This window comes from Scylla paramamosain, chromosome 45 (assembly GCF_035594125.1).
Source record: "Scylla paramamosain isolate STU-SP2022 chromosome 45, ASM3559412v1, whole genome shotgun sequence".
In the NCBI taxonomy this organism is placed as follows: Eukaryota; Metazoa; Arthropoda; class Malacostraca; order Decapoda; family Portunidae; genus Scylla; species Scylla paramamosain.
Genome location: NC_087195.1, coordinates 9,605,045 through 9,630,439, shown reverse-complemented (window position 1 = coordinate 9,630,439; position 25,395 = coordinate 9,605,045). Strand labels below are relative to the sequence as shown.

At 38.2% G+C, this 25,395-nt stretch overlaps 1 protein-coding gene across 1 annotated transcript in view; it reads right to left on the bottom strand.

Annotated features, from left to right (window-relative positions):
* Nucleotides 1-24,191, bottom strand: part of LOC135094484 (glucoside xylosyltransferase 1-like) — a 29,762-nt gene extending 5,571 nt beyond the window's left edge. The window contains exons 1-6 of the mRNA XM_063994610.1: nucleotides 23,764-24,191; nucleotides 22,455-22,596; nucleotides 16,696-16,830; nucleotides 10,825-11,017; nucleotides 8,268-8,417; nucleotides 553-725 (exon numbers count right to left, since the gene is read on the bottom strand). Of these exons, the coding sequence (XP_063850680.1) occupies nucleotides 553-725; nucleotides 8,268-8,417; nucleotides 10,825-11,017; nucleotides 16,696-16,830; nucleotides 22,455-22,596; nucleotides 23,764-24,188 (1,218 nt within the window). The 5' untranslated portion in view covers nucleotides 24,189-24,191. The remainder of the gene's footprint in view (nucleotides 1-552; nucleotides 726-8,267; nucleotides 8,418-10,824; nucleotides 11,018-16,695; nucleotides 16,831-22,454; nucleotides 22,597-23,763) is intronic.
* Nucleotides 24,192-25,395: the final 1,204 nt, after the last annotated feature.

Genomic DNA, 25,395 nt, shown 5'->3' with positions numbered 1-25,395 from the left:
GCATAATACTTTCAAGAAATGTATAGGAACATAAAGAAGTTTTAATTAAAACAAAGAAAATTAAGGAAATTCAGCTTAGTGTATATACTGAAAGTTTATGATGTGCTACAATTTCAAATAAAAGGCAATGATAGGCTGTGTTCTCCCAAATATCACTATAGTAGCTAGGATAAAAGTATCCAGGTAGATTCACTGTAATGCTGGCAGTGACAGGGATGGCAGTATTCTCTCTCAGTAGTGAAAATGATAACAGTGGGGTGGAATGTGACATCACAACAACATCCTGATACCTTCATGTATCGGGCAGTTGGCTAGGTCTTGTGCACAGTAAATTTACTAAAGCATGTGCCTTTATTATCCACTTTTGTTACTTGATTAAAATGGTGAAAATTAGCAGTCTGAAACACACTGTGTCAAAGTATGATTCCAATTCATCAATTTGTTAGAGAGCTATTCTCAAAAAATAATATAACACTGCCCTTGAAATGCATAGTAATTGTCTATATACACTGGAACATCAAAGAAAAGTACCACATAACATCCCATGCTTACCTCATCCCAGGCCTGGTAGACAGCCCTGAAGGCAGGCTGCTTGTTGGTGTGAAAGGTTCCCCTGTTGCCATGAAGAACAAAGATACCTCGTATCTCAGCAGTTTTACACACGCTCATGTACATACAGTGGTCTGGACGGAGGTTGTACTCACAGCCATAAACATACAGCTTATCTGTGGGAGAATATAGGTGTGTATGTGTATGTATTTACCTACTTGGATTTACCTAGTTGTGACATACAGGAAAAGAGGTATGCTCGTGCTGTCTCGTCTCCATATCTATTTTTATCTAACTTTGTCTTCAGTTAATTTATTGTATTTGCATCAACAACTTCTTTGTCCAAATCATTCCAAACAACAGTTCTATATGGGAAGCTATTTTTCTTAAATCTCTTCTAAAAACATTTTTTTTTTTTTTTTCAGTTTTCTGCTTCTTGTATCTCATGTCACCAAGTCCTTCCTATCCAAGTTTTCCATTCCAGTCATCTCTCTGTACAGTGTGGTCAAATCACCTCTCTCTCTTCTCTTTTTCAATGATATAAGACTCAGTTTTGACAGCCTTTCTTCATATGGTGAATCCTTCAAACTTGGAGGTAACTTTGTTGCTGCTCTTTGTATTCCTTCCAATTTTCTTATAGATTTCTTGGCACTAGGTGACTATACCACAGCTGCATACTTCAATCTTGGGCATATCATGGTCACAACATTTTTTTTTTATCATTTCCTCATCCAAATGTGTAAATGCTGTCCTTATATTTCTCAGTAGGTTATATGTTTCACCTTATATTTCTCAGTAGGTTATATGTTTCACCTCTAATATTGTTAATGTGTTTCTCTGGTGATAGCTTATCAGTAATAATTACACCAAGGCTTCTTTCTTTTGTTCTTTTGCTGATTCTCTCATTCCCCAATGAATAATCCCAATTGTCTCTTGCCACTCATGCCATTTTATCGCACTGCATTTCTTTGCATTGAATTCCATCTGCTACTTTTGGCTCCACTCCCAGATCATGTTTAGGTCCCACTGAAGTGCTATGCAATCTTCCTCTTTTTCAATTTTTCTCAATAATTTTGTATCATCTGCAAATAAGCTACTTTAGCTGGTTATTTCTTCTGGCATATCATTAAAGTACACAGCAAACATTACCAGTGCCAACATGGAATCCTGTGGAATCCCACTTAAAACTTCTTTCCAGGCTGACCTTTGATCCTTAATTACTGTTCTCATCTCTCTACCTTCCAAGAAGTTCTCCATCCACTTTAGCAGCTCTTCTTGCAATCCTCCAAACATCTTCAGTTTCCATAACAACCTCCTATGTGGTACTTTCTCAAATATTTTTTTTGAGGTCTAAATAAATAGTCTGCCCAACTATCTCCTGCACAAAATCTATAACTCATGAACAGAAACTCAACGGATTTGTAATACAAGATTATCCTCTTCGAAAAACCAAATTATCTGTTTTTTCAACACATTGTTTTCTTCCAAATACTTGATCCATTTGTCTTTTATAACTCTTTCACATATCTTAGCCACTACACTTGTTAATGACACTGGTCTGTAGTCTGAAGGATCTTCCTTATTTCCTTCCTTGAAAATTGGCACTACATCTGCTCTTTTCCAGTCCGTTGGGACCTTTCCCTCTTTTAATGAATATATTATGATTCTTTGGATCTTTATGGCCAAATGCTGATTACACTCCTTTAAAATCCAATTACTCTGTTTGGGCCTGTTGCTTTCCTTACATCTAGGTCTTCAATTATCTTCTTCACTGTAACATTTATTTCACTTGACCCTACATCAATCATCTTTTACATCCTCCTGCTCCTGAAAACCACTCTCTCTTATAAAAGCCTTCTGGAAACAGTTATTCATCACTTCAGCCATCCTTCCTGCCCCTTCATATACCACTCCATCAACTTCTAATTTATTTATTCCAACTTTGTTCTTTAATTTCCCATTTACATATCAGTAAAATAGTTTTGGTTGGTCTTTGCATTTGTCTATAATATTCTTTTCATAATTTCATTTCTCCTTCTTGCATATTAGTATATATTTATTCCTTTCTTCCACATATTTCTTCCATTATTCACCTCTTTTATTTCTCCATCTATTCCAAACTCTATCTCTTTCCATTCTCACCTCCTCACATCTTCTATTTAACCAGTCATTTACTCTAAATCCTTCTGCAGATGTCTCTGGCACATATCTCTCTATTCCTTCATTATGTATCTCAAGCAAACTGTTCCACTTTTCTTCCACTCCCTTTGCTTCATCAAATTTACTCCAGTCAATCTCCTCAAAGTATTTCCTCAATTCACTGGAAATTTGTTTTACTTTAGTTCTACCTGCCTTTCTATAGTCCTCTTTCCTTCCTCCTTCCATTTCCTCTTCTATACCAAACTCGAGTAAAATGTAGTCACTCTTCCCTATTGGGGTCCTGTAGTTGAGGTCTTCAACAATTTCTGGTTCTTTTGTGAACAATAAATCCAGTCTTAAAGGTTCTTCATTTGTTCTGAATCTGGTATTTTCCTTCACCCACTTTGTTAGAACGTTATCCATTACTATTTTCAGCAACCTGTTTCCCCATGACAATTCATCTCCTTCTGTCAACCAGTCCTCCCAACACACCTCCTTACAGTTGAAATTCCCCATCAGGATTATGTTACTCTTTGCAATCAATCTTTCCATATGTTCACTTGTATCCATTAACATTTTTCTATAATCCTCAGTACTCCACCCTCAACATCTATGTGCTGCCTTCACCATATGTCACCTCATCAACCACTAGGTTCTTCTTCAATAACATCATTACTCTACCTCCTTGTTTACATTTTCTATTTCTCTTCCATATATTGTATCTTCCACCACCTATGTTGTGATTCACGAATGTATCACTTAATTTGGTCTCTATGATTGCTATAATATCTGGCTTGTGTTCTTCTAAATAATCATTTAACTCTAGTAGTGCAGACATCACCCCATTCACTAATATGTATGACACTTTTTAGTTCTCGCTTCCCCTCTCTGCTATCCTCACATAACACTTCCGTATCTTCATGTCTATGATTCTACAGTAAAACTCCTTCTTTGTCTCTGTTCTGGTTGCATTTTTCTTCTTTGGCTTCATTCAGCAGATTGTTTATCTTACCTCTGTCTTGTTCATTCACATTTCTTTTCACCCTGACATTCTTGTATTGATCTATTCTTATTAATTTCCACATCCTGGCCAACACTTCTTCTGCCGGAAGTGTGTGTGTGTGTGTGTGTGTGTGTGTGTGTGTGTGTGTGTGTGTGTGTGTGTGTGTGTGTGTGTGTGTGTGTGTGTGTGTGTGTGTGTGTGTGTGCGTGCGTGTGTGTGTGCGTGTGTGGTGTGTGTGTGTGTGTGTGTGTGTGTGTGTGTGTGTGTGTGTGTGTGTGTTAGAGACGTGTATGTGTTGGATAGTTATAACTTAATTGATGACAGTATATAGAATCTGTACTACACTTGTAGTTTTGTTTTTGCATCTATATTTATCCAGCTTGAGTGTGTATGTACTTTTACATTAGAAAGTGTACATGAGTGTAAGGACTGGTTAAGAAAGTCAAATTCATGTGTCTGTATTTGAGCCAAAAACTAAAATTTTTCTTACTCTGTATTTTTGTATTACTTTTCTCAAACAAGCTTCCTTTTCTCTACTTTATATAACCTATATCTCCCCCTTTTCTATAAACTCCTCTCCATTAGCTATTCTCCTCTAAATACACCTTTGATGCCTTGTTCCCTCCATGAGTGTGTCTGCAGGTTGGCCACAGTAGAAGAGCATCCACTTCTCTTTATCTAGACATTCCCTTCTTACTTGCTTAGATGCTTGGCCTCTACTAACACTTCTTTCACACAGGTGCTCCTTTACTCTCTCCTTCCATCTTCCAAGAGGCCTTCCTCTCCTATTAACTTCTCTTACATGCACTTTCATTACAATTCCTTACTTTTCATCCTATCAATTTGGCCATACCATCTCACTCATTCCATCACTCCAATACTTTCATTGCTTACACAATCACTCCTACAATTCTCATGCACACTTTCATTGCTCTTACTCTCCCATCTCATCTGTCTACATGCCTCTCAGATGACTAATTTCTACACCATACATTCCTGACTGTAGTGGCCAATTCTATGTCCAGATCTCCAATTCAGAAGTCCATGATGGCTATTCCTTTAATCTCTATTTACATACATGGACACATTTCCCCCTTTGATCTTACAACCCACCTATCTTTCACAGTCCTTTCTCTCTCTCTCTCTCTCTCTCTCTCTCTCTCTCTCTCTCTCTCTCTCTCTCTCTCTCTCTCTCTCTCTCTCTCTATCCATCTTACCATTTTCACTAAGCACAGTTTCCAGATGATTAAACTCAATCACCTCCATTCTTTCTCCTCCCATAATTACATCACACCTTCCTATAGCTGGCCCATTCACAATATAAGGTATTCTAAAATCATATACCTCCACTTCTGTTCTCTCAAATACTATAACTATTTTTGCCAACATTCATCTTCAGTTTGTCTCACATCCTATGCAATACACCTGCCACTCTTTGATGTTCCCTTTCACTCTCTGCTCCTGACACAGTGTCATATGCTGACATGCTATTATAGTCCATTCCATTCCATTTCATTCTTGCACCAACATGTACTACTTAAGCTTTCACCCCCTCATACAACCATCCGTAAAAATATTAATCACCTGAGTGCCAGTGATATATATATATATATATATATATATATATATATATATATATATATATATATATATATATATATATATATATATATATATATATACACACAGTAAAATCCCTCTTATCCGGCATCAACGGGACTGCCGACATGCCGGATACTTGAATTGCTGGATACTTGAATAGAAGTGAAATTATGTCCACAATCACCACCCTACACTCACGCATCTTACCATAACAAAGATCAGCTGATCTGATCAGCTGCTTAAGTGTAAGCACAACACGCTTCCTCTTTTCTACAACTTTAGGCATGATGAAGGCGTCAGGTGATAAACAGTGCACACGTGGGACTGAGTCACTGAGTAAACACAGTGCAGTGGGCCGCGGGTGGCGCGAAGCAGTGCGCTCTGGTGGCGAGGGGACAAAGTATGCCTTGCGCGGGAATTTTAATCGATTTTATGAGTACACATTGATTTTTTATTGATTTTAAGGCTCGGGGAAAAATGTGCCGGATACTTGAAGCTGCCGGATACTCGAATGCCGGATGAGAGGGATTTTACTGTATATATATATATATATATATATATATATATATATATATATATATATATATATATATATATATATATATATATATATATATATATATATATATATATATATATATATATATATATATATATATATATATACGTTAGCAGTGAAAACCTCCAAATTGTCAGTGATGTATATGTGTGTCAAGCTACCAATTAAATTTGCTGTGCAGATGTCACCCATATTTACCTACAACACAGGCCAGATACCACCCCCAAATTCTATCCACTACCTGCCCCCTCCTCCAGTTGCCCCAGCACAGCTCTCAAGGAGCGTGACTCAATTCCCTATTGCTGTCAGAGAGTGACCATGTTTCATTGTAGTACTGACCTCATACATGCCTCAGAGACTGAGAAAATGCTTTGTAACTTGCCTATGGTCTGACCATTTTGAACCGAGTGTTTAGGTATTGTCCCTTCCGAGGATTCCGTGGCCTACAGTGCTGCCAAACCTTGTACTGGGCAGTTATCAGATTTGAGCCTATGTGTTGCTAATAACCTTGCTCCCCACACACCACCTCTCTCTCTCTCTCTCTCTCTCTCTCTCTGAGCACCTGCAATCTACATTTCATGCAAATTTATTTCTATCAGAAATCCATACTCACCTATGAATCATTAGAATTTGAGAAAAAAATCTGCCTGTCAGTCAGTCAAAACTGTCCCCCCTCTCCATTGTGAATTTTGTTTAAATGTGATAGGTTTCCTTTTAGATATGATATTTCCCTTAAATTATGACATATTTTATTCTTTTATTTACAACTTTTTTCCACACCATCATTGAGGTAAAAGTCAAGGCACATTGGTGGTTTTCACTGTTTGGGCAACAACTCTTGAGGGATCAAGTAATGACCCTTTTTAGCTCTTTCTTCCAAAAATATTTACTGAGTGAGTATGCTTTTTTTCTTGGCTGTGATGACAAGAGTGAGTGTGGAGGTAGCTTCAATCCTGGCTGGCAGGGCAAGAGGAACTGACTATGGATTAACACAGTCACTCTAACCATGTAACCTCACTTGGTCACCCATGGAGATGTGACAACGCCTGGAGGAAATGTTGCCAAGCATTGTGGTGTTTGCAAAAAAAAAACAATGCAAATATGGTAAAAAAAAACATATTACAATAACTTTTTTAGAGCATCACAGTGTATATATACTACAACACCATTTAATTTTTAGGTAGGAAATATCTTACATGAGGTGTGTCTTGGTATAAGTGTGGCAGCACTGCAGGCTGGAGAATCCCCAGTAAGGACAACACCTAAACGCTCAATTCAAAATGGTCAGACCATAGTGGCAACAGTGATGTGTCAGAATTTGTTAACAGTGCTGATGACCATGATTATATGTGTAGTGGCACTGAGAGTACAAATGGTGAGGAAAGTGAGGTGCCTACTATTAGGCTACAATGGTACATGCTTCTCAGTTGCACCATTCACATTTTGAGTGCTAAGAGGAGGCTGTACAACAACAGTAGCAATGAGAAGGCCACAGATGACCCTTCATGATTGTCTACAGGGCCACCTGCTGCTGCAAGGGTGGCAAAGCAAGATGACAGAAAGAAGCACGGGAAGCCTAGTGTTAGTGTGTGTCACGTGAAGCCTACAAGCACACATGCACTGCCTGCCACCACCATCACCATCAATGCCACTATGCTCCCTGCTTTAGAATTATTTTTATGTAATCATGGTTCCTCATGTGTGTGTACGAAACAACCCACAATTACATCCTCTTCTATAATGTAGTGTATACTCACTACTACTGATACTTGAAATAAGCCCAGAATGCTGGTTTGTGTACTTTGCAAATGTGTCCCCAAGCCAGTTACGAGGTGCAGAAGTCTACATGGTCCCATCATCCTGATTTCACTCCCTCGTGCCAAATCCACCAAATTTCAAAAGACCAAAACTATTAGAAATATTGAAGCTAAGACACTTCTAACTATATACATCTCATTTTCAGGACAAACAATTTTCTAAAGAGAGAGAGAAAAAAAAAAATACAAAATCAGCTGGCACTGGGGTGCGTTCAGGCTGAAAAGATTGGCACTTAGAGGGTTAAACAACCACAGAAAGTGTTCAGGCCAAAAAATGACTGGCACTCAGAGGTTGTTAAACAACCACAGAGAGTGTTCAGGCCAAAAAATGACTGGCACTTAGAGGGTTAAACAACTACAGAGATATTACACAACCCAGTCTCACTCCCATTTTCCCCTCAGATACACATGCATCTCTACAAAAAAACCCTAAACTCCTTAACTTCTTCCAAGAACATTCAAAAGAGCTCCTCCATCCAACCTATCTTATGCTTTCTCTAGGTCTATGAAAGCTTTATACAATTTTTTCTCTTAAGGAAAAGTTCCTCTACACTTTTAATAACTTCTCACTAACTACCATCACCACTACCAATATTACCTGGGTGGAAGTGGAAGATAATGTTAATAATGTCCTGGTCACCCCAAGTGATGGCCAGCCGGTAGAACTTGTAGATGGGGACCACATACTCTTCCCATCCAAAGCGACGGAGGCGAGTCAGGTTCATCAGCATGACTCCTGAGTTAACACCTGCAGGGAAGATAATAGCAGTGGTGGTGGTGGTGGTAATAAAGTGGTGGTAATAATTATGATGACAGTGTGGTATACACAAACACAAACACACACACACTTAGTATTTAGGCAGCAGAAATTCCTTTCTTGCCAACTGCAGCCACCACTAATCTGGTGACCCAACTCCTACAGTCACCTGAACACACGCAGGCCACAAAGAAACACCAGTCCACTTCCAGACAGGGAGACACACACACCTATTTGCACAGACTCTCATTTCCTGCATTTCTGCTGTATGTGCTGCACAATAAACCAGTCGAGGAATCTTCCTAAGTGTATACACCTCACACCTCCTTGTGTGTACACTCCAGCCCGAGACTACAATAGTTGTCGTAGCCAAGCCAAGGATGTGTTGTCGCCAAGGCACCCAGGCCTAAAGCATTGCCCCAGAGGTCACTGGTCACTGCTGTGACCCCTTGTGAGACTTACAGCACCCCTGGTCACATGAACGGGACAGTGCCTGCCCTGATGCTGAGGCACCCGAGCGCTGATTAAAGGTGACTAAGGCCATGTAGTTAATGGACCTAGCCTATTCGCAATCAATCTTGTGATCAAGTTACCTTACAGTCACTGACCTTACAAAACACAAAACAGTGACCCACTGTTAACTTCAGTAATGCACGAGCTAGGACAGAAAAACCATGTGTTCGCGTGTAAAGGTGGTTAACCATAGACTTCCTACGAGATATGTTTCTTATGCACCTACAGTGAAGTATAAGCATCCTGGTGATCGTGTGGAGTGAAGGAAGAGATGAGTGTACTAACTAGTTAGATTTTGAACCTTAAGGATAACTCCTTATGTAGTAGTAGATAGCAATGTACGTAGGTCGACATTGTCGTTGTCAAAATGGAATATAAGACGAAGTAGCGAACGATTCTCTCAGACCTAACTAGACTCCAAGAGTGGAGTGTTACAAGTTCCTGAAAGGTGCTCCCACTCGACAGCACCATGAAGCTCACAGTCGTTCTCTGCCCCGTCTTGGTCGTAAGTAATACTTAGAAGATTTTTTCTAAGTGCCTTGTGTGTCTCGATTTAATATGTTGTTTCAGTATACTGTGGTCCACACATATTTTATGTCATTTTCCATGTATTGATATAATGCTGAATCTTGATGAGTGATTTTAATATCTTTTGTGGCACTTCGCATGTAGTGCTAATATTTTAATGTTACATTTGATTATTCTTTTATGTGATTATGTTATGTGTGTCCTTACATGTTAATGTGTTATATGTTACTGAATGACCTGAGTTGGTCGATAAAATCCTGCTAAAGTAAAGTGAATAGTGACGTCAAGATTTATTGAAAGGTCACTTGATGTTTTAATATGTGGTGGAATTCTGGTCTTTCATTGCCTATGTGTATCATTGGAATGTGTTGATTACTGGTTAATAAATAGTGTTAATGTCTCTGAACTGCATTTGTGGCTTACCCCACTGTGAAAACTCCAGCCTTAACTCTTGGTTACCTGGATTTAAACCTTTTAAACCTTGCAGTGTTTGTTATATAAAAAATTAGAGCAGTTCCTGCGTAGCCTCTGCCTTCCCTTAAAGGTAAGGAGGAGGGTTATGACATAGTGATATTACGAGCCATGACCAAAAAAATTATGATAGTGGTGGTGAAAATGACGACAATAAAGACAACAGCAATGATAAAAATGATGATGATAACAATACAATAATGTTAATAAAGATAACTATAACTAAATATAACTGCATTTTTTATAATAATTATGACAAAGCTTTAAGAAGAATTTTTGTTTCCCTTCTCCAAGTGTTTGTGAAAGAGTTAAGAGAAATGATGAAATACAAAACAATCTATTTATCTATACACCAGGCTAACAATCCCACCCATGGTGGCCCAGATACAGCACCATGCACTCATACAAACATCATTCACACTCTTAGCCCCTCAGCCCATGGTGGAAAGGGACAGTCTAATGGACCACCCCACTACACCACACACAAAACAAACAACAGACAAAGCTTCCTGTCAATCCATACATAAAATAAAAATCATTAAAGTCACAACCTCCCCTCACCTCTGTAGGAATATCATTTAGTAAGGTAGGGCAGACAGAGAACACCTAAACAAAACACACATATCCTACACACACATACTAGCTATGTCTGGCACCACACACACTCATACCCACAAGGCACCAGTTGCAAACAGACTGTATGACAAGACACACACATGCTACAGAGAGCCAGGATTACTGTGTCCCTTGTGGCCAGCATAAGAAAAATATAGTGTTTGTCTTCAAGCCCCTTATGGTGACAGCCCTACAAGATGTGAACTAAATCCCAACCTACATGGCTCAGTGAGCAATCTACAACCTCATTACAACCCAATACCTCGCTTACCAAGGCGTCCATAGTAAGGGTGTTTGGCAAAGCGATTGTACCATCCAGTGGCCAGGTCCTCATGTTCTGGGGCCATCGCTGCCATGTGGGAGGCATTCATGGCTGAGAAATGGCCCCAAAGGTGCTCCAGGGGGGCCAGGAACAGGGTGTCTGTGTCCACGTAGATTAGGGCATCCACCTCATGTAGCAGGGACTGAGGGAGGGAGGTTTGGGTGTTGTTGTTCATGTTGTTAGTGTTGATATTGAGTTACTGATATTTTCACAGGTACTGATGCTCTTTGTTATTTTGTACTAATTGTGGCCTTATTGTCCCTGTTATTTTTATTATTATTATTACTAATGTTATTGCAGTACTGTTGCTAATTATAGCATGATTATTTCTATTATTATTATTATTATTAATCATTATTCAACCAGTCATCGTCACTCTTGAATATTTTTAATCTTGATCAATGATGGCAAAAGTTACACACACACACACACACACACACACACACACACACACACACACACACACACACACACACACACACACACACACAAACTTTGAGTCCTGTCTCCATAATAGGATCTTGTGCAAGGTGTGGGTACAGGGAAAGGGGAAGTGTTATTAGAGAAGGAGCTGAAAGGGAGAAATGAGAGAATGATACAAGGTAAACACTGGCAGTTGGTGATATCAACTGGGAAGATGACAGCCAGCATGAACCCAAATATTTTTGAAGGCTTCAAGGAAGAGGACCTCAGTGTAGCACACAAATAAATGAATGTGGAAAATTGAAAAAGACAATGTGAAAATATGAGAAGAAATACATAGCTTAATGATAATGGCATAGAAGGAAGAAAAAGGATGGTGCCAATGTAAAAAAAAAGACATCCAGTGATATATTAAAGATGAAAAAGAAAGATGAAAAGAGAAAAAGAAAACAAAGAACTGAGAGAAGAGGTGATAAAAATAGTGAACTTACACAAGAAGTACTGTGAAGAAATTAAGAAACTTAAAGAAGAGAATGAAGAGCTAAAGAAAACTTTGCAAGAGAGAGAGAGGTTAGGGCTAGGGAAGTGAAGAATTTAATGACAGAGGAAGTCAAAAGTTGGAAAGAAGAGAAAGAACAACAACAAAAGGTGGACAATGAGGAGATAATAAGGCAACAGCAACAGGAACACAATAAGAATATGGAAAAGAAAGTAATTAAAATAATCAAGGAAAAAAGTAATCCCATGAGAAACATGGTAGAAAAATATGTGTGTGGCAGTATTTGGGGTTAAGGAGAACCTACCCATGAAAATAGCTACAGAGAAAGAAGAAGTGAAAAGGGCTAAGGAAATTATAACAAAAGTGGCAGAGAAAGGGGAGGGGATAATTGAACAAACTGAAGAGGTTTACAGGATCAGAGTGTGGAAAATGGAAGAAGACCAATGAAAATAAGATTCATGTCACAAACAGCAGCAGAACATGTCTTGCAAAGAGCAGGAAAATTTGCAAAAGTAGAAGGAATGAAGGAAATATGGATAAAAAAGACATGGATGAAGAAGAAAGAAGAAAATTGAAAGAAATGAGTAGAGGCCCAGTAAAGAAAAAAAAAAAATGCAGAGAACACAACAACAAGCGAAAAGATTCACTTGGAAAGTTGCGGACATGAAAGTGAGGAAATGTTGGTGCAAAGATGCCACGCAAGATCATCAAACAGAAGTTTAACCCCTTCAATATGAAGACTCCTATGTAGGCATCATGAAGCACCAGTGGAATATATGATGATGCCTACATAGGTGTCATGGTTGGATTCTAGTTGTTGTCGAGCAGTCCCCCATCCTGTTTTGACTTGTTGTTGAGCCATCCCGTGTCCTGTTTTGGCTTGTCTTGACAGATTCTGTATATGTCCTTGAGGTTCTATTGCTCCTCCCACCCTCCCTGTTCCCACCGGTCATGTAAATGAGCTACCCCATGGGGAGCCGCCATGGTACAGTGGTATTGTGCGCACTTTGGGGGCCAAGTGGTCATCAGGCGCACGGGTTTGAATCCTGGCTATGGTCCAAGGGTAGGAAGGGCATCCACTTGGGGTAATGGTTCCCAAATGCCAAATCCAAAAGTCCTTTATCAGGAGGCACCGTCTCAGCCCTAACAGACTAGGGAAAAACTAGACGGGGAAAAAATAAATAAATAAAAAAAAAATAAATAAATGAGCTACCCCATGCACCACCCTCTATCCAGAATGAGGAAGTCTCATTGGTAGAGTCTTACATCATAGTTCTCCCCCTCTATTTTCCTTCCCTTATCTTCCATATCCTCCTTTCCTTCTCTTCATCCCATACCCACTCCACAAGGGAAGGGAGAGTGTAAGAGCGGGGTACAGTTCCCCCCTTCCCTTGTTCATTCCTTCCCTCTTACCCTACTCTTTCTCCCTCCTCCCTACATTCTCTCTTCAGGAAGGGGAGACAGTGCAGGGGGTACATCTACATCTCTCTCTCTCTCTCTCTCTCTCTCTCTCTCTCTCTCTCTGTGTGTGTGTGTGTGTGTGTGTGTGTGTGTGTGTGTGTGTGTGCACTGACGTGGCTGGGATGGTCGTCTTATGGCAATTACTGATGAATGAAGGTAGTGGACACATGTCTATTACTTCCTTTTGTGTGTGTGTGTGTGTGTGTGTGTGTGTGTGTGTGTGTGTGTGTGTGTGTGTGTGTGTGTGTGTGTGTGTGTGTGTGTGTGTGTATGTATGTATGTATGTATGTATGAGAGAGAGAGAGAGAGAGAGAGAGAGAGAGAGAGAGAGAGAGAGAGAGAGAGAGAGAGAGAGAGAGAGAGAGAGAGAGAGAGAGAGAGAGAGAGAGAGAGAGAGAGAGAGATATTACAGTATTAGAAATTAGATAAGTTAATGCTCGTGGGCCTATGCTGTATATGAGCAATGCGTACTTTTTAAGCATTTGGAGTGAAGTGGTTAAATATTATGTATACTAACACAGATGGTTTGGTGCTCAGCCTATTGAAACTTAAGACTACTTAGAGAACAATAAACCAGATGTGGTATATTTAACAGAATTCTAACTAAAAGAGGAAATAAAGTTGGGATTTGCAAAGGAAGGATATAGCACATGGAGGAGAGACAGAAAAGGAAAGGGAGGAGGAGGAGGAATGATATTGGTAAGGAAAGGGAAGAGGAGGATTGATATTGATAAAAGAGGATATTGTTGTTTAGGAAGTGGAATATGGTGATGGAATGGCAGAAACTTTGAATGCTGTGATTAAAGTCAAAGGAAGTGAAAAAAGGAAAATCTTTGTGACATACATACTTCTAAAAACTAATGCATAGGAGACCAATAAATTTAAAAACATGCAACCAGAAACAAGAAGCAGTATTGAGGAAATGATAAGGAAAAGTTACAAAGTACTCTTAGTAGCTGACTTAAACACTAAAAGAATGAACTGGGAGAAGATGAAAGTGAATTAAAAAATGTTAGGTCATGGAGCGAAGAACTTATGCAAACCATTATGGTGAATACAGTGAGAAAGTGGGTGAACAGGCCTACGAGATGCAGAGAAGAACCATCACAGTTGGACTTAGTGTTTACAAAATCCCCAGAAAGTAGACCAAGTATACATTGTCTAAGTCCACTGGGAAGAAGTGATCATGTGAGAATAGAAATAGTACCACAGGAGGAAAAAGTGTTGGACAGGAAAGAACAATACAGAAATGAGAGACAGAACTATGATAAAGCAAACTTTGCAGAACTTAATAAATTCTATGGAAATATTGACTGGAAAGAGCTATTTGAAGGTAAAGTAGTGCAAGAAAATATGAGATATTTTTGAGCAAGTACAGAGAGGTGGTGCAACAGTTTGTACCAAGTAGTGAAAATTGGGAAGCATGAATGGTATGATGCCAGGTGTGTAGAAGAAAAAAAAAGAAAAAGGACAGGGCATGGAAGAAAATGATAAGACAACTGAACAGAAATGCTAAAGAATACAGAAAGGCAAGAAATTAATATAGTAAAATAAGAAGAGAAGAAAGAAACTTTGAAAGTGACATGGTAAGAAAATGCAAGGAAGAAAAAACTCTTCCACAGATACATAAATGGGATAATAAACAAGGATGGCTTAAACAAGTTAAAAAGGGAAGGAAGAATTTATGAAACTACTGAGGAGATGAGTGAACTAATGAATGAGAGTTTTCAATCTGTGTTTGCAAAGGAAACCAAATTTGTGGCACTGAAAGTGGTATCACAGAATGAGGGAATACAGGAGATGCAAGTAAAGAGAAAAGAAATCAAGAAACTGCTGGAAGAGCTGTATGTTAGAAAAGTTATGGGACCAGATCAAGTAAATGGATGCATATTAAAAGAATGCAGAGAACAAATGGAGGAACCCATATGGGATATAATCAAAAGCTCATTGAAGGAAGGGAAAGTACCATGGGAATGGAAGAGAGCTAACATAGTGTCAATATACAAAGAGGGATATAAAATGGAACCATTAAATTATAGACTGGTGTCACTAACAAGTATTGTAAGCAAGCTTTGTGAAGTAGTAATTACAGACAGATTGGTGGAATATCTAGAAGATATAAAGATAATTACAGAAAAGCAATTTGGATTCAAGAAAGGGAGATCCTGTGTCACAAATCTACTGAGCTTCTATAGGAGAGTAATAGATGGAGTGCAAGGGAGGGATGGATGGGTTGATGTGGTATACCTGGACTTCAAAAAAGCATTTGACAAAGTTCCCCACAAAAGCCTATGTGGAAACTAGAGAATGGAGGAGGACTAAAGGGGGCAACATTGAGATGGATGGAGGATTATTAATAAGGGAGGGAAATGAGAACAGTAATCAGAGACACTAAATGAAGTTGGCACAGAGTGACAAGTGGGGTACTGCAAGGATCTGTGTTGGCACCCATTATGTTTCAAATATATGTACATGATATGACAGAGAATCTAAATAATTATTAAACCTGTTTGCTGATGATGCAAAAAATAATGAAAATAATTAAAGATGAAAATGACTGCAAGGAGTTACAAAAGGATATTGACAAGATACATGCATGGAGACTAGAATTTAACACCAGAAAATGCCACATGTTGGAAATAGGAAAAAGTAAAAACAGACCTTCATGGAAGTACAAAATGGGAGGAGAAATAATAATGAAAAGTAAAGAAGAAAAAAGATTTGGGAGTAATGATTCAGGACATGCTATCACCTGAAAGGCACATAAATGGAATATTTGGCTCTACAGCTTGTTAACAAACATTAGGGTGCCATTTAACTATTTTGATAAAGAAATGATGGAGAAAATTATAACAAGCATGATACAACCTAAATTGGAATACACAGCAGTAGTTTGGGCTCCATATAAAAAAAAAAAAAGATATATGGAAACTGGAAAGAATACAGAGGATAGCGACGAAGATGGTACCAGAATTAAAAGACTTAAGCTGTGAAGAAAGACTTGAAGAGATGGGATTACCAACACTACAAGAGAAGAGAAAAAAGAGACCTGATAGCAATGTACAAATTAGTAAAGAATATAGAAAGAATAGACAGAAATGACTCAGTACCATAAATGGAAGAGGAAGAGAGACAGATGAGGGGGCATGGGAAGAAAATAAAGAAGAGTGGATGTTCAAGCAACATCAAGAAATAGTTTCCCATATAGAACTATTGAAATCTGGAATGATTTGAAGGAAGAGGTGGTTGTGACAAACAGTGTACATATTTAAAGAGAAATTGGAAAAATATGGTTATGGAGACAGGATAAAATGAGATTTGGCTTATGCCCTGTACAATACATCTAGGTAAATATACACACACACACACACACACACACACACACACACACACACACACACACACACACACACACACACACACACACACACACACACCGGCATAAAGAGTCTCTGTGAAGCACAGGGTTTAAATAGCTTCCTCCAGGTGGCAGCATCCTGGCCAGGGGGGAAGGTGATGCTGTGCAGGTCCAGGGTGATGCGGAAACGAACTTCAACCGGCCAAGAAGAGTGCTGGGAAAGAAAGGCACAGATATAAAGTCAGCAATAATCTACTTAACTATATACCACACCAACATTTCCCTTCCCCATGCAGCTGATACTTCACTTTCACAGGTATTCCCTCTTAGTAAGTACCTCCAAATTGCTGTTAATGTATAATATGCTAATGCAAATTGTGTCTAAAATTGGGTGTCAGTTTGCCTTCAAGTCATACTATAATGTATTGGACTCAAAATACTAACACGTGGATGGGGTGTAGCAAGCCACACAGAAATCTGTAATGTGAGTTAGGGTACCTCCTGCCACCCCACAGTGAAACCTATTTAGGAACTGATCTGTGGATGTGTGTTTGGCAGGTGTGCAACTTTCTCTCATGACCTGCAACAGTGAGGTCATCCCTGCTTACACCATTAAAAAAAACAGTGTATCATTCCCGCTGAATGATGAAGGCCACAGCTTTGCACCCATGTAACAATGATATACAGTGAAAGGAAATATGAAGAGTGGATGGACTGAAACAGTAAATGTTCACTAGCAATGTGTGTAAACAATGGTCCAGCATGGCTTCTTATTACTGCTTCTGTACTGTACTGGTAATCCAAGGTTAGTATTATCATTTAATGGTGTCCAAATGTATCTAAAGCTAATGAAGGAATGAATTAGTCAGGGATATAAAATATGAGCGTAATATGAGATGATATCAACAATGAGTGTGTTTATCAGCTCAGTGTGTAAATAATGACTTGGTGTGTTTTTTTTTCTTTTTAATGACTATTACTGAATTGTACTTTTTTTTATTCACCAACCTTTTGACATTTTATGAGCTTTTCCAGTTATATACATAAAGACAATTTTGAGTGTCATGGGTGATCTACAAATATTATATTTTGATTCTTTGGGTCTCCTATCTCAGCCAGGTCTGAACCATACTGAATTTATGCTATTGCTTTCATATAACAAATACAGGCATTTAGCAGAACCTCACTCCCATATTAACTCTGACCTGGCTGTAAATATAGTTGTACCTGTCTCTATACCAGGTAAGGAACTTAGAAGCAGGTTGCTTCTAAGACTGAAATCAATCAATTAATAAATAAGAAAATAAATAAGAAGCTTTAGAACACAAATATAAAATACAGAAAGTAAAAAAGAAATGAAAGGGAAAGAAGCAGAGAGAGAGAGAGAGAGAGAGAGAGAGAGAGAGAGAGAGAGAGAGAGAGAGAGAGAGAGAGAGAGAGAGAGAGAGAGAGAGAGAGAGAGAGAGAGAGAGAGAGAGAGAGAAGTAATATTCTATGACTTAAAAAAAACTTGTTAGGGAAACCTTACTTTACCTTCCCTCCTCCCTCTGCTCTCCCTTTCCCCTTCCCATGCTTTTTTTTTTTTTTTTTTTTCAATTTTGACCATATTTCACCTCCCTACTGTGTTGCCTCTATTTTCCTTCTAGCCTTCTACCTCTTACTTCTTAACTATCCTTTATGTTCTCTCTCTCTCTCTCTCTCTATTTTATTCTCCTAGCCTTTTCTCCCCACTTTACTCTCCCTCAGTTTTTTGCCGATCAAAAGATTTCATTGCTGCAGCAGCTTGAATCAACCTTCTCTTCTGTTTCATTCCTCTTCCATCCTTCCTTTCCTTTCCTACTACCCTCCTTCTTCTTTATGCTATTCCTCCTTCCTTCTCTCTTTTGCCTTTCCTTTTCCTTTTGTTCCATCTCTTCTCTCCTCCTTCCCTCGCTCTCTCTCTCCCAGCCAGACAGATCAATGGGACGGAAGCAGCACAAGTAACACAAGGGTGGCAGGTTAAGATGTCTTGCAAAGTGATACTTCCGTGAGCTTAGCTTCTTAGCTGACTCTGGAATGTGCTGGGGAAGGGAATGAGGTATATTTGATATTTTTTCCCTTGTGTTGCTGTACATAAGAAGATAAGAGCCATAAGAGGACTGTAGATTTAGTGTGTTTTTCCTGTTGCTACACATGAAATAAGAGCATAGAGGAAGCTGCAAGAAAGCTGTATATTATGTGTTTTCTGTACAGCTGTACTTAAGAAGATAAGGAGATAACAGAAGCTGCAAGAAGTCAATAGGTCTACATAAAGCAGAAGACTACCTAAAAGAAAATGACTGAGAAATCAATTATAATGCTGCTAGATATAAATAAATAAAAACATCAAATAAGATAAATGGTAACCAAACAGCAAAGTGACGTGGAAAAATGAGAAATACATTAAGAATTATAGAATGCAGGTGAGGATAACCTATAAAACACGACAAACAATTTTAAGGAACCATTAAAATAATAAGAAAAAAGTTAAATAAGAATCACAAAATGCAAATTAAATGTATGATGAAATTTTAACAAATATAAAAACCAATAAAATGACAAGAGAAACAAAACAACAAATTGAGAATCATAACAAAACACTACACAAAACATGATATAATAATAACAATAACAATAATAACAACATAATAAAAGCTAAAATAACAAAGATGACCAGAATTACAAAGATAAGAAACTGATCAAGAGCCAAGAGATTAGATATGAACGTATGTGTGCGATGATGTACGAACACGTGCTGTGTCATGATGCTGCATGAACCAGACCAGCAATACCACCACCACCACCACCAGTAAGTCAACACCCCCTTGCTCTCTCACGTTCCCCCCCCCCCCAGTGATACATATTACATTACCAGTTACCAGGGGAGTATAAGTGGCCTGTATGTGATTAAAGAGGTAGATGGATACATAACAGAAAGGCAGACAGATGAAATGAATAGGAAAAAGGTACAAGATATGTAATTTTTAGGAAAATACACTGCAGGAAGATAAATGGATACATTACATACAGGTAGATACATAAATAATAAAAGGTAAGCAGAGATATGAGGCAGATAAATATATGTAATGGATAGATAGATAAATAATAGGTATTCAAAGATAGATGCATACCAGGTACACAAATAGATATGTAAATATACAGCTAAATATACAGAGTAATACTGTGCTTGCTATTATGTAAAACATGTTTCCCTAGGGTGTTTCTTCAAAGGCATATCTTAAGGTTTCATGCAGTCTGCTGGAAAATAGTTCCTTTTACACTGTCTAATGTGAAAGATAGACAGAACTGACAGATACATAGATAGATATAAATGCAGAGAGAGAGAGAGAGAGAGAGAGAGAGAGAGAGAGAGAGAGAGAGAGAGAGAGAGAGAGAGAGAGAGAGAGAGAGAGAGAGAGAGAGAGAGAGAGAGAGAGAGAGAGAGAGAGAGAGAGAGAGAGAGAGAAGGTTAAGACAAATAAATTTAAAGATATAGTTATTGCACACATTGATTAATAATTGTGTTATGTTTATAGATACTCAAAGTATTGATAAATAAATGAGAACACTGGTAAATGTATAGGAAGATAAATAAATAGATAAACAGACAAAGGTATTACTGAAGTACACACACACACGTACACACAAGTAGGGAACAATGAAGGTCTTTCATGTGTTATCAGAAAACCTGTGTAAGTTTGTAAGAACATGTGTGTGTGTGTGTGTGTGTGTGTGTGTGTGTGTGTGTGTGTGTGTGTGTGTGTGTGTGTGTGTGTGTGTGTGTGTGTGTCTGTGTGTGTGTGGACTTAAGTACACATATCTCTCTCTCTCTCTCTCTCTCTCTCTCAATATTACTCCTTATGAGATGATATAATAAGAGAGGCATACATTATGAAGGGTTCATATGGAGGTGTTTAAGTGGCACATGTGGTTTAACAAGGGTGATGCAGACTAGAACCTTGGAGTTAATAATCAGAATAGGACAGTAAGTAACAAATTCAAGCTTGATTTAATTATTTCTTACAAAAAGATAGGACAAAACTGTTTTTTAAATTATGGAGAGGCAGATCATTGAAACAGGCTCAGTAATTAAGTAGTAACTGGTGTCAATATGGAGTTTTGAATATTAGACCATTTATAGGGATGATAGAAGGATAAAGTTATGTATGTTTTATACAGGGACTGTTATGTGTAAGCTGACTTGTTTTTCCCATTTTTTCTTGTGTTCTTATGTTTAGTCCATTAAGCAAACTAGAACTCCCTTCCTGCTTCTATATTTCCTTCTTTCTATGACTTGAACCCTTTCAAGAGGGAGGTTTCAAGACCCCCTATAATTTTTTACTACTACTTTTAACTCTGCTTAGGGACTGACACCTCAGTGGGCCTTTTTTTTTATTAGTGTTGTTGCCCTTGGTCAGTACCCCTCCTAAATAAAAAAAAAAGTAATTTGATAGAGAGAGAGAGAGAGAGAGAGAGAGAGAGAGAGAGAGAGAGAGAGAGAGAGAGAGAGAGAGAGAGAGAGAGAGAGAGAGAGAGAGAGAGAGAGAGAGAGAGAGAGAGAGAGAGAGAGAGAGAGATGCATCCTTATTCACAGTAATTTTATAATGGAAGAATTATCACTCTAACAACCCTACCTGGTGGCTTTGTGCTTGATGTGCTGCTATAACACAGTCAATCAACAACCAATCCAATTTTCATTCACTCAAACCACTCCTTGTTCTCATCTTATCTATTTTCACATTTTATCTATCTACACACTTCACACAGGTCGCAGCTTGCTTATCTCCTCGCATCACACTTCCCTATTAATCCTTCCTTTTTTTCTATTGCCCCTAAACACACACTTATCACTCATTCACTTATTCCTCCATTTGTCTGGTTATAATTCCTCTCACTCATGTAAATCCTCCTATATTCAGTTTTGTATTTATCTTGGTCTCCCATCTCTACCTAGTTTGTTTTTCTTCCTATTATGTTAAGAGAGATAAGAGATAGTTCTCTCCTTCAGTCTCCACAGGTAATAATGATAAGTGCAGATATGACAGCATCAGAAAGGATGGTGTTAAGAGGAAAAAGGGTTTTAAGGGGGAGGAGTAAAAGGGGAAGAGGAGTAAAGGGAAATATTGTGCTTAAATTGTTATCCTTTTTTTGTTAGTTCAGAAACTGAGAAGAAAGATGATAATTATGAGGAAGAGGAAGAGGGGGCAAAAAAGAAGAGGAAGATGGTAAAAAAACAGGAATAATACAGAAAAATGAAACATTTTTTATAACTAAGAGGACGAGGAGGAAAATTTGAGGAAGATAATGAAGATAAACAAGACAATGATGATGGAAAGAAAAGTGAAGATAAGAAATACTCAATGAAGATAAACATGAAAAGAATGTCAGGATGAAAAGAAAAAAAAAAAAAAATAAATAAATAAAAATAAAAAATAAATAAATAAATAAAATAAAAAATATTGAAGATAATATACTGTACAAATAAAAATCTACAACAACTACTACTACAACTATTACAGCTACAAGTACCACCACCACCACCACTACTACTACTACTACTACTCCTATTTTTTTTTTTTTTTTTTTATTACTAGTTCTACTATGTATAACTACTACTACTAGTACTACTACTACTACTACTACTACTACTATTCCTATTCCTTTTAATATTAGTTCTATTATGTACTACTACTACAACTACAAGTACCATCACCACCACTACCACCACTACACTACTACTGCTACTACTACTACCACAACTACCACCACCACTGCTATTACTACTATTACTACTACCACCACCACCACCATCATGCTCACCATCTCAGTGAATGCTGATTTCAGAGTCTCCTCGGTGAACACAATCATAGTAAGTGGGGAGTGGGAGAGAGCTGCAGCAGACTTCAACATTGTGCGTGTTTCATTAAGCCGATCACCACAGCACACCACAGCGAGCACCATCCTGTGGCAGACCATGAGGATTTAATTGTACTACAAAGACTTAAAAAAAAAAAAAAAAAAAAAAAAAACTATGCAAAAGTGTAATTAAAAAGACTATACAGCAGGAAACCATGAACGATAAGAAAGGTAAGAGAAAACAGAGAATTATAATGTCCTAAGTGGAAATATTGAACAAAAATAAATAAATAAAAAAACAAATAAATAAATGTACAAGACTAAACACTGGTATATAAAAAGTAGAAATATAATACTTGCATGCATTGTCCAAAAACAAAGATGTGGTACTAACACATTTTCAGGGCGGAAAAAGCTTTATGTGCCAAAATATTAAGATAAAACTTTAAATAAGCAATACACCATAATAGCAATAGATAACTATTTTACATAATCCGATGGTTTTCATACTTTAGATCAGTAAATACTAGTTACACAAATTTGACATATAATAAGGTGCTGATGTGTAACTATGAATTCCACATATCTAAAAACATATACATATTTAAAAATTGGTAAGCAAATATAAATTTCATTATCCAATCAATAAATCAAAACTGGGATGCAAATATTAATTCCAGTATTAGTATAATCAAAGCTATTTCAGAATTACTCCTGTTTCGGTAAATTTATAGTTTAAGCCAATGTCCCCAATTTCTACCCACGGCCCACGGCGTTATTATTAATTTCCGACAAGTAGTGTAATCATTAGAAATGATGTGAATAGTGAGAAGAACAAAATGGGGTAGGTTATTACCACGTAGTGTGTAATGGCTTAAACTATAATAAAACCCTAACCTAACCTAACCTAACAACTGAAGTTCAGGCAACAATACACCATTTATGTTTACCTGTGGAAAAAGTTGAGAGCGCTGTGCATTCCCAGGCCTATTGTGGCGTTATTATTAATTTCCGACAAGTAGTGTAATCATTAGAAATTATGTGAATAGTGAGAAGAACAAAATGAGGTAGGTTATTACCACGTAGTGTGTAATGGCTTAAACTATAATAAAACCTGTTTCACTCTGGCAAACATTAAAATATTTTTTTCTTACTCTTGAATCATTCGGGGATCTATATGCAGGAGAAACAGGAAGCAGATACATGCAAAACACATAAAACCACAGAAAAACTTCGTTCTCAAGATTGCAAGTACCTACAAACATCACCATACCTTGTAATCTTTTCTTCTCTATTCCCATGACCCACAGCCGCGGCCTCCCAGCGAGTCACGAGATGCTGGGGCCTCTTGGTGGCTGCAGGCTTGGAAGTCGGGCTGGCAGGAGTGGCATTATAAGCAGACCTAGGGAGGAGAGGGAGAGAGACTGGAGAATTTTGGGAGGATACCGAACTGCATCTTCCTAAGTCCAGAATTCTTGAGACGTCCCCTGTGATTCCCAGCAGGACTAGGAGGCAGGAAGCAGCCCCCAGGAGTACCAGGAGTCTGTAAGTACATTTCATCTTCATGGCCTTCCCCCTGGTGGCACTCAGCTTGGCACTACATGTTGATAAGTGACAGCAGGTGACACTCTCCCTCCGTCCTCTCGTCTCTCCACCTAGTTGCTTCACGGAAACCCAAACTGTCATACAGTAAGGCATTGAATTTTGCTCTGTTTCACGGATGTGTACGTAAAACTAATAACCAACCTTACGAGTAAATATTTGGTGTACTGTTCTTAATTCTTTTCGTGGTTTTGGGTTCAGCAAATTGCTTTCGTATGTTAATGTGAAGGTTCTACATGTTTCGTTTTACGTTTGGCAAGGAGGTGCTATTTGTTTATAATGATGCGTGGTGATATATTGGCTTGCATCCCGACTTTCTCTTTTTTCATCTCTCTCTCTCTCTCTCTCTCTCTCTCTCTCTCTCTCTCTCTCTCTCTCTGAGCAAATAGTTTGTGGCCTCAGTAGAAGTTGGATGAGTTCCCATGGCAACGTTATTTCAAACATATATGTATATCTCTATCTATCTTTATATTTCTATTTATTTTTCTATCCTTCTGACGTCTTGCTCCTTCCTAGACTATCCCCAAGTATATATTCTGGCAACAGGGCGAGTTATTATGTGCCAGAACATCTTACGTTCGCTACCCCTACCAAGGTTGAGGAGTCTGTCAAACTTTTGATTCCCATAATGCATCGCATCGGTGACGTCACACTAGTAAACAAATAAGCAAATGACCGCTTTAGTCCTGCTTTACCCCCATAAAATGGGTATACATCATGGGGGTTTGTGCAATATATTCATGCTCTAATAACATGCACAATCTAGAAACGAAGTGCATACAATTTTTCAGGTTCCCAAGACAACCAAAGGCATGTGTTAATTTGAAAAGAGATGTAAGCGTTCATATAAATTGCTGGTGAGGAGCTTTTACTGACCTACAGTGTAGTTGCCATAATATTCCTATGAATTTCTTTCATCCATTCCTTTGCATTCCTTCAAACACAATTAGTATAATGAGGTGAAAGGATGAATGGGTCTAATTAACTTTTACATTGGACGGAATATTCACGAGTTTACGTAAGAAATTGCCCTTCCGTTTTCTCTCGAGATTTAGGCAAGTAGAGGGGGTCTAATGTATTTTTTTTCCCTCTTAATTGATTAATTGTGCGTTATGCTCGTCCTAAAAGTCTTTCTTGCTGATACTGCAAGTATTGTTAACACAATACAAGCGAAGCCAGCATGATATTAAGCGAGTATCACCAAAATCTTTTCGTCCATAATTTATTGTTCCATGTGCGCCAGGCTCATGAGTGACATCATCAATGACGTTTCAGTGGACTCTCATCCTTGACGACTACTAAC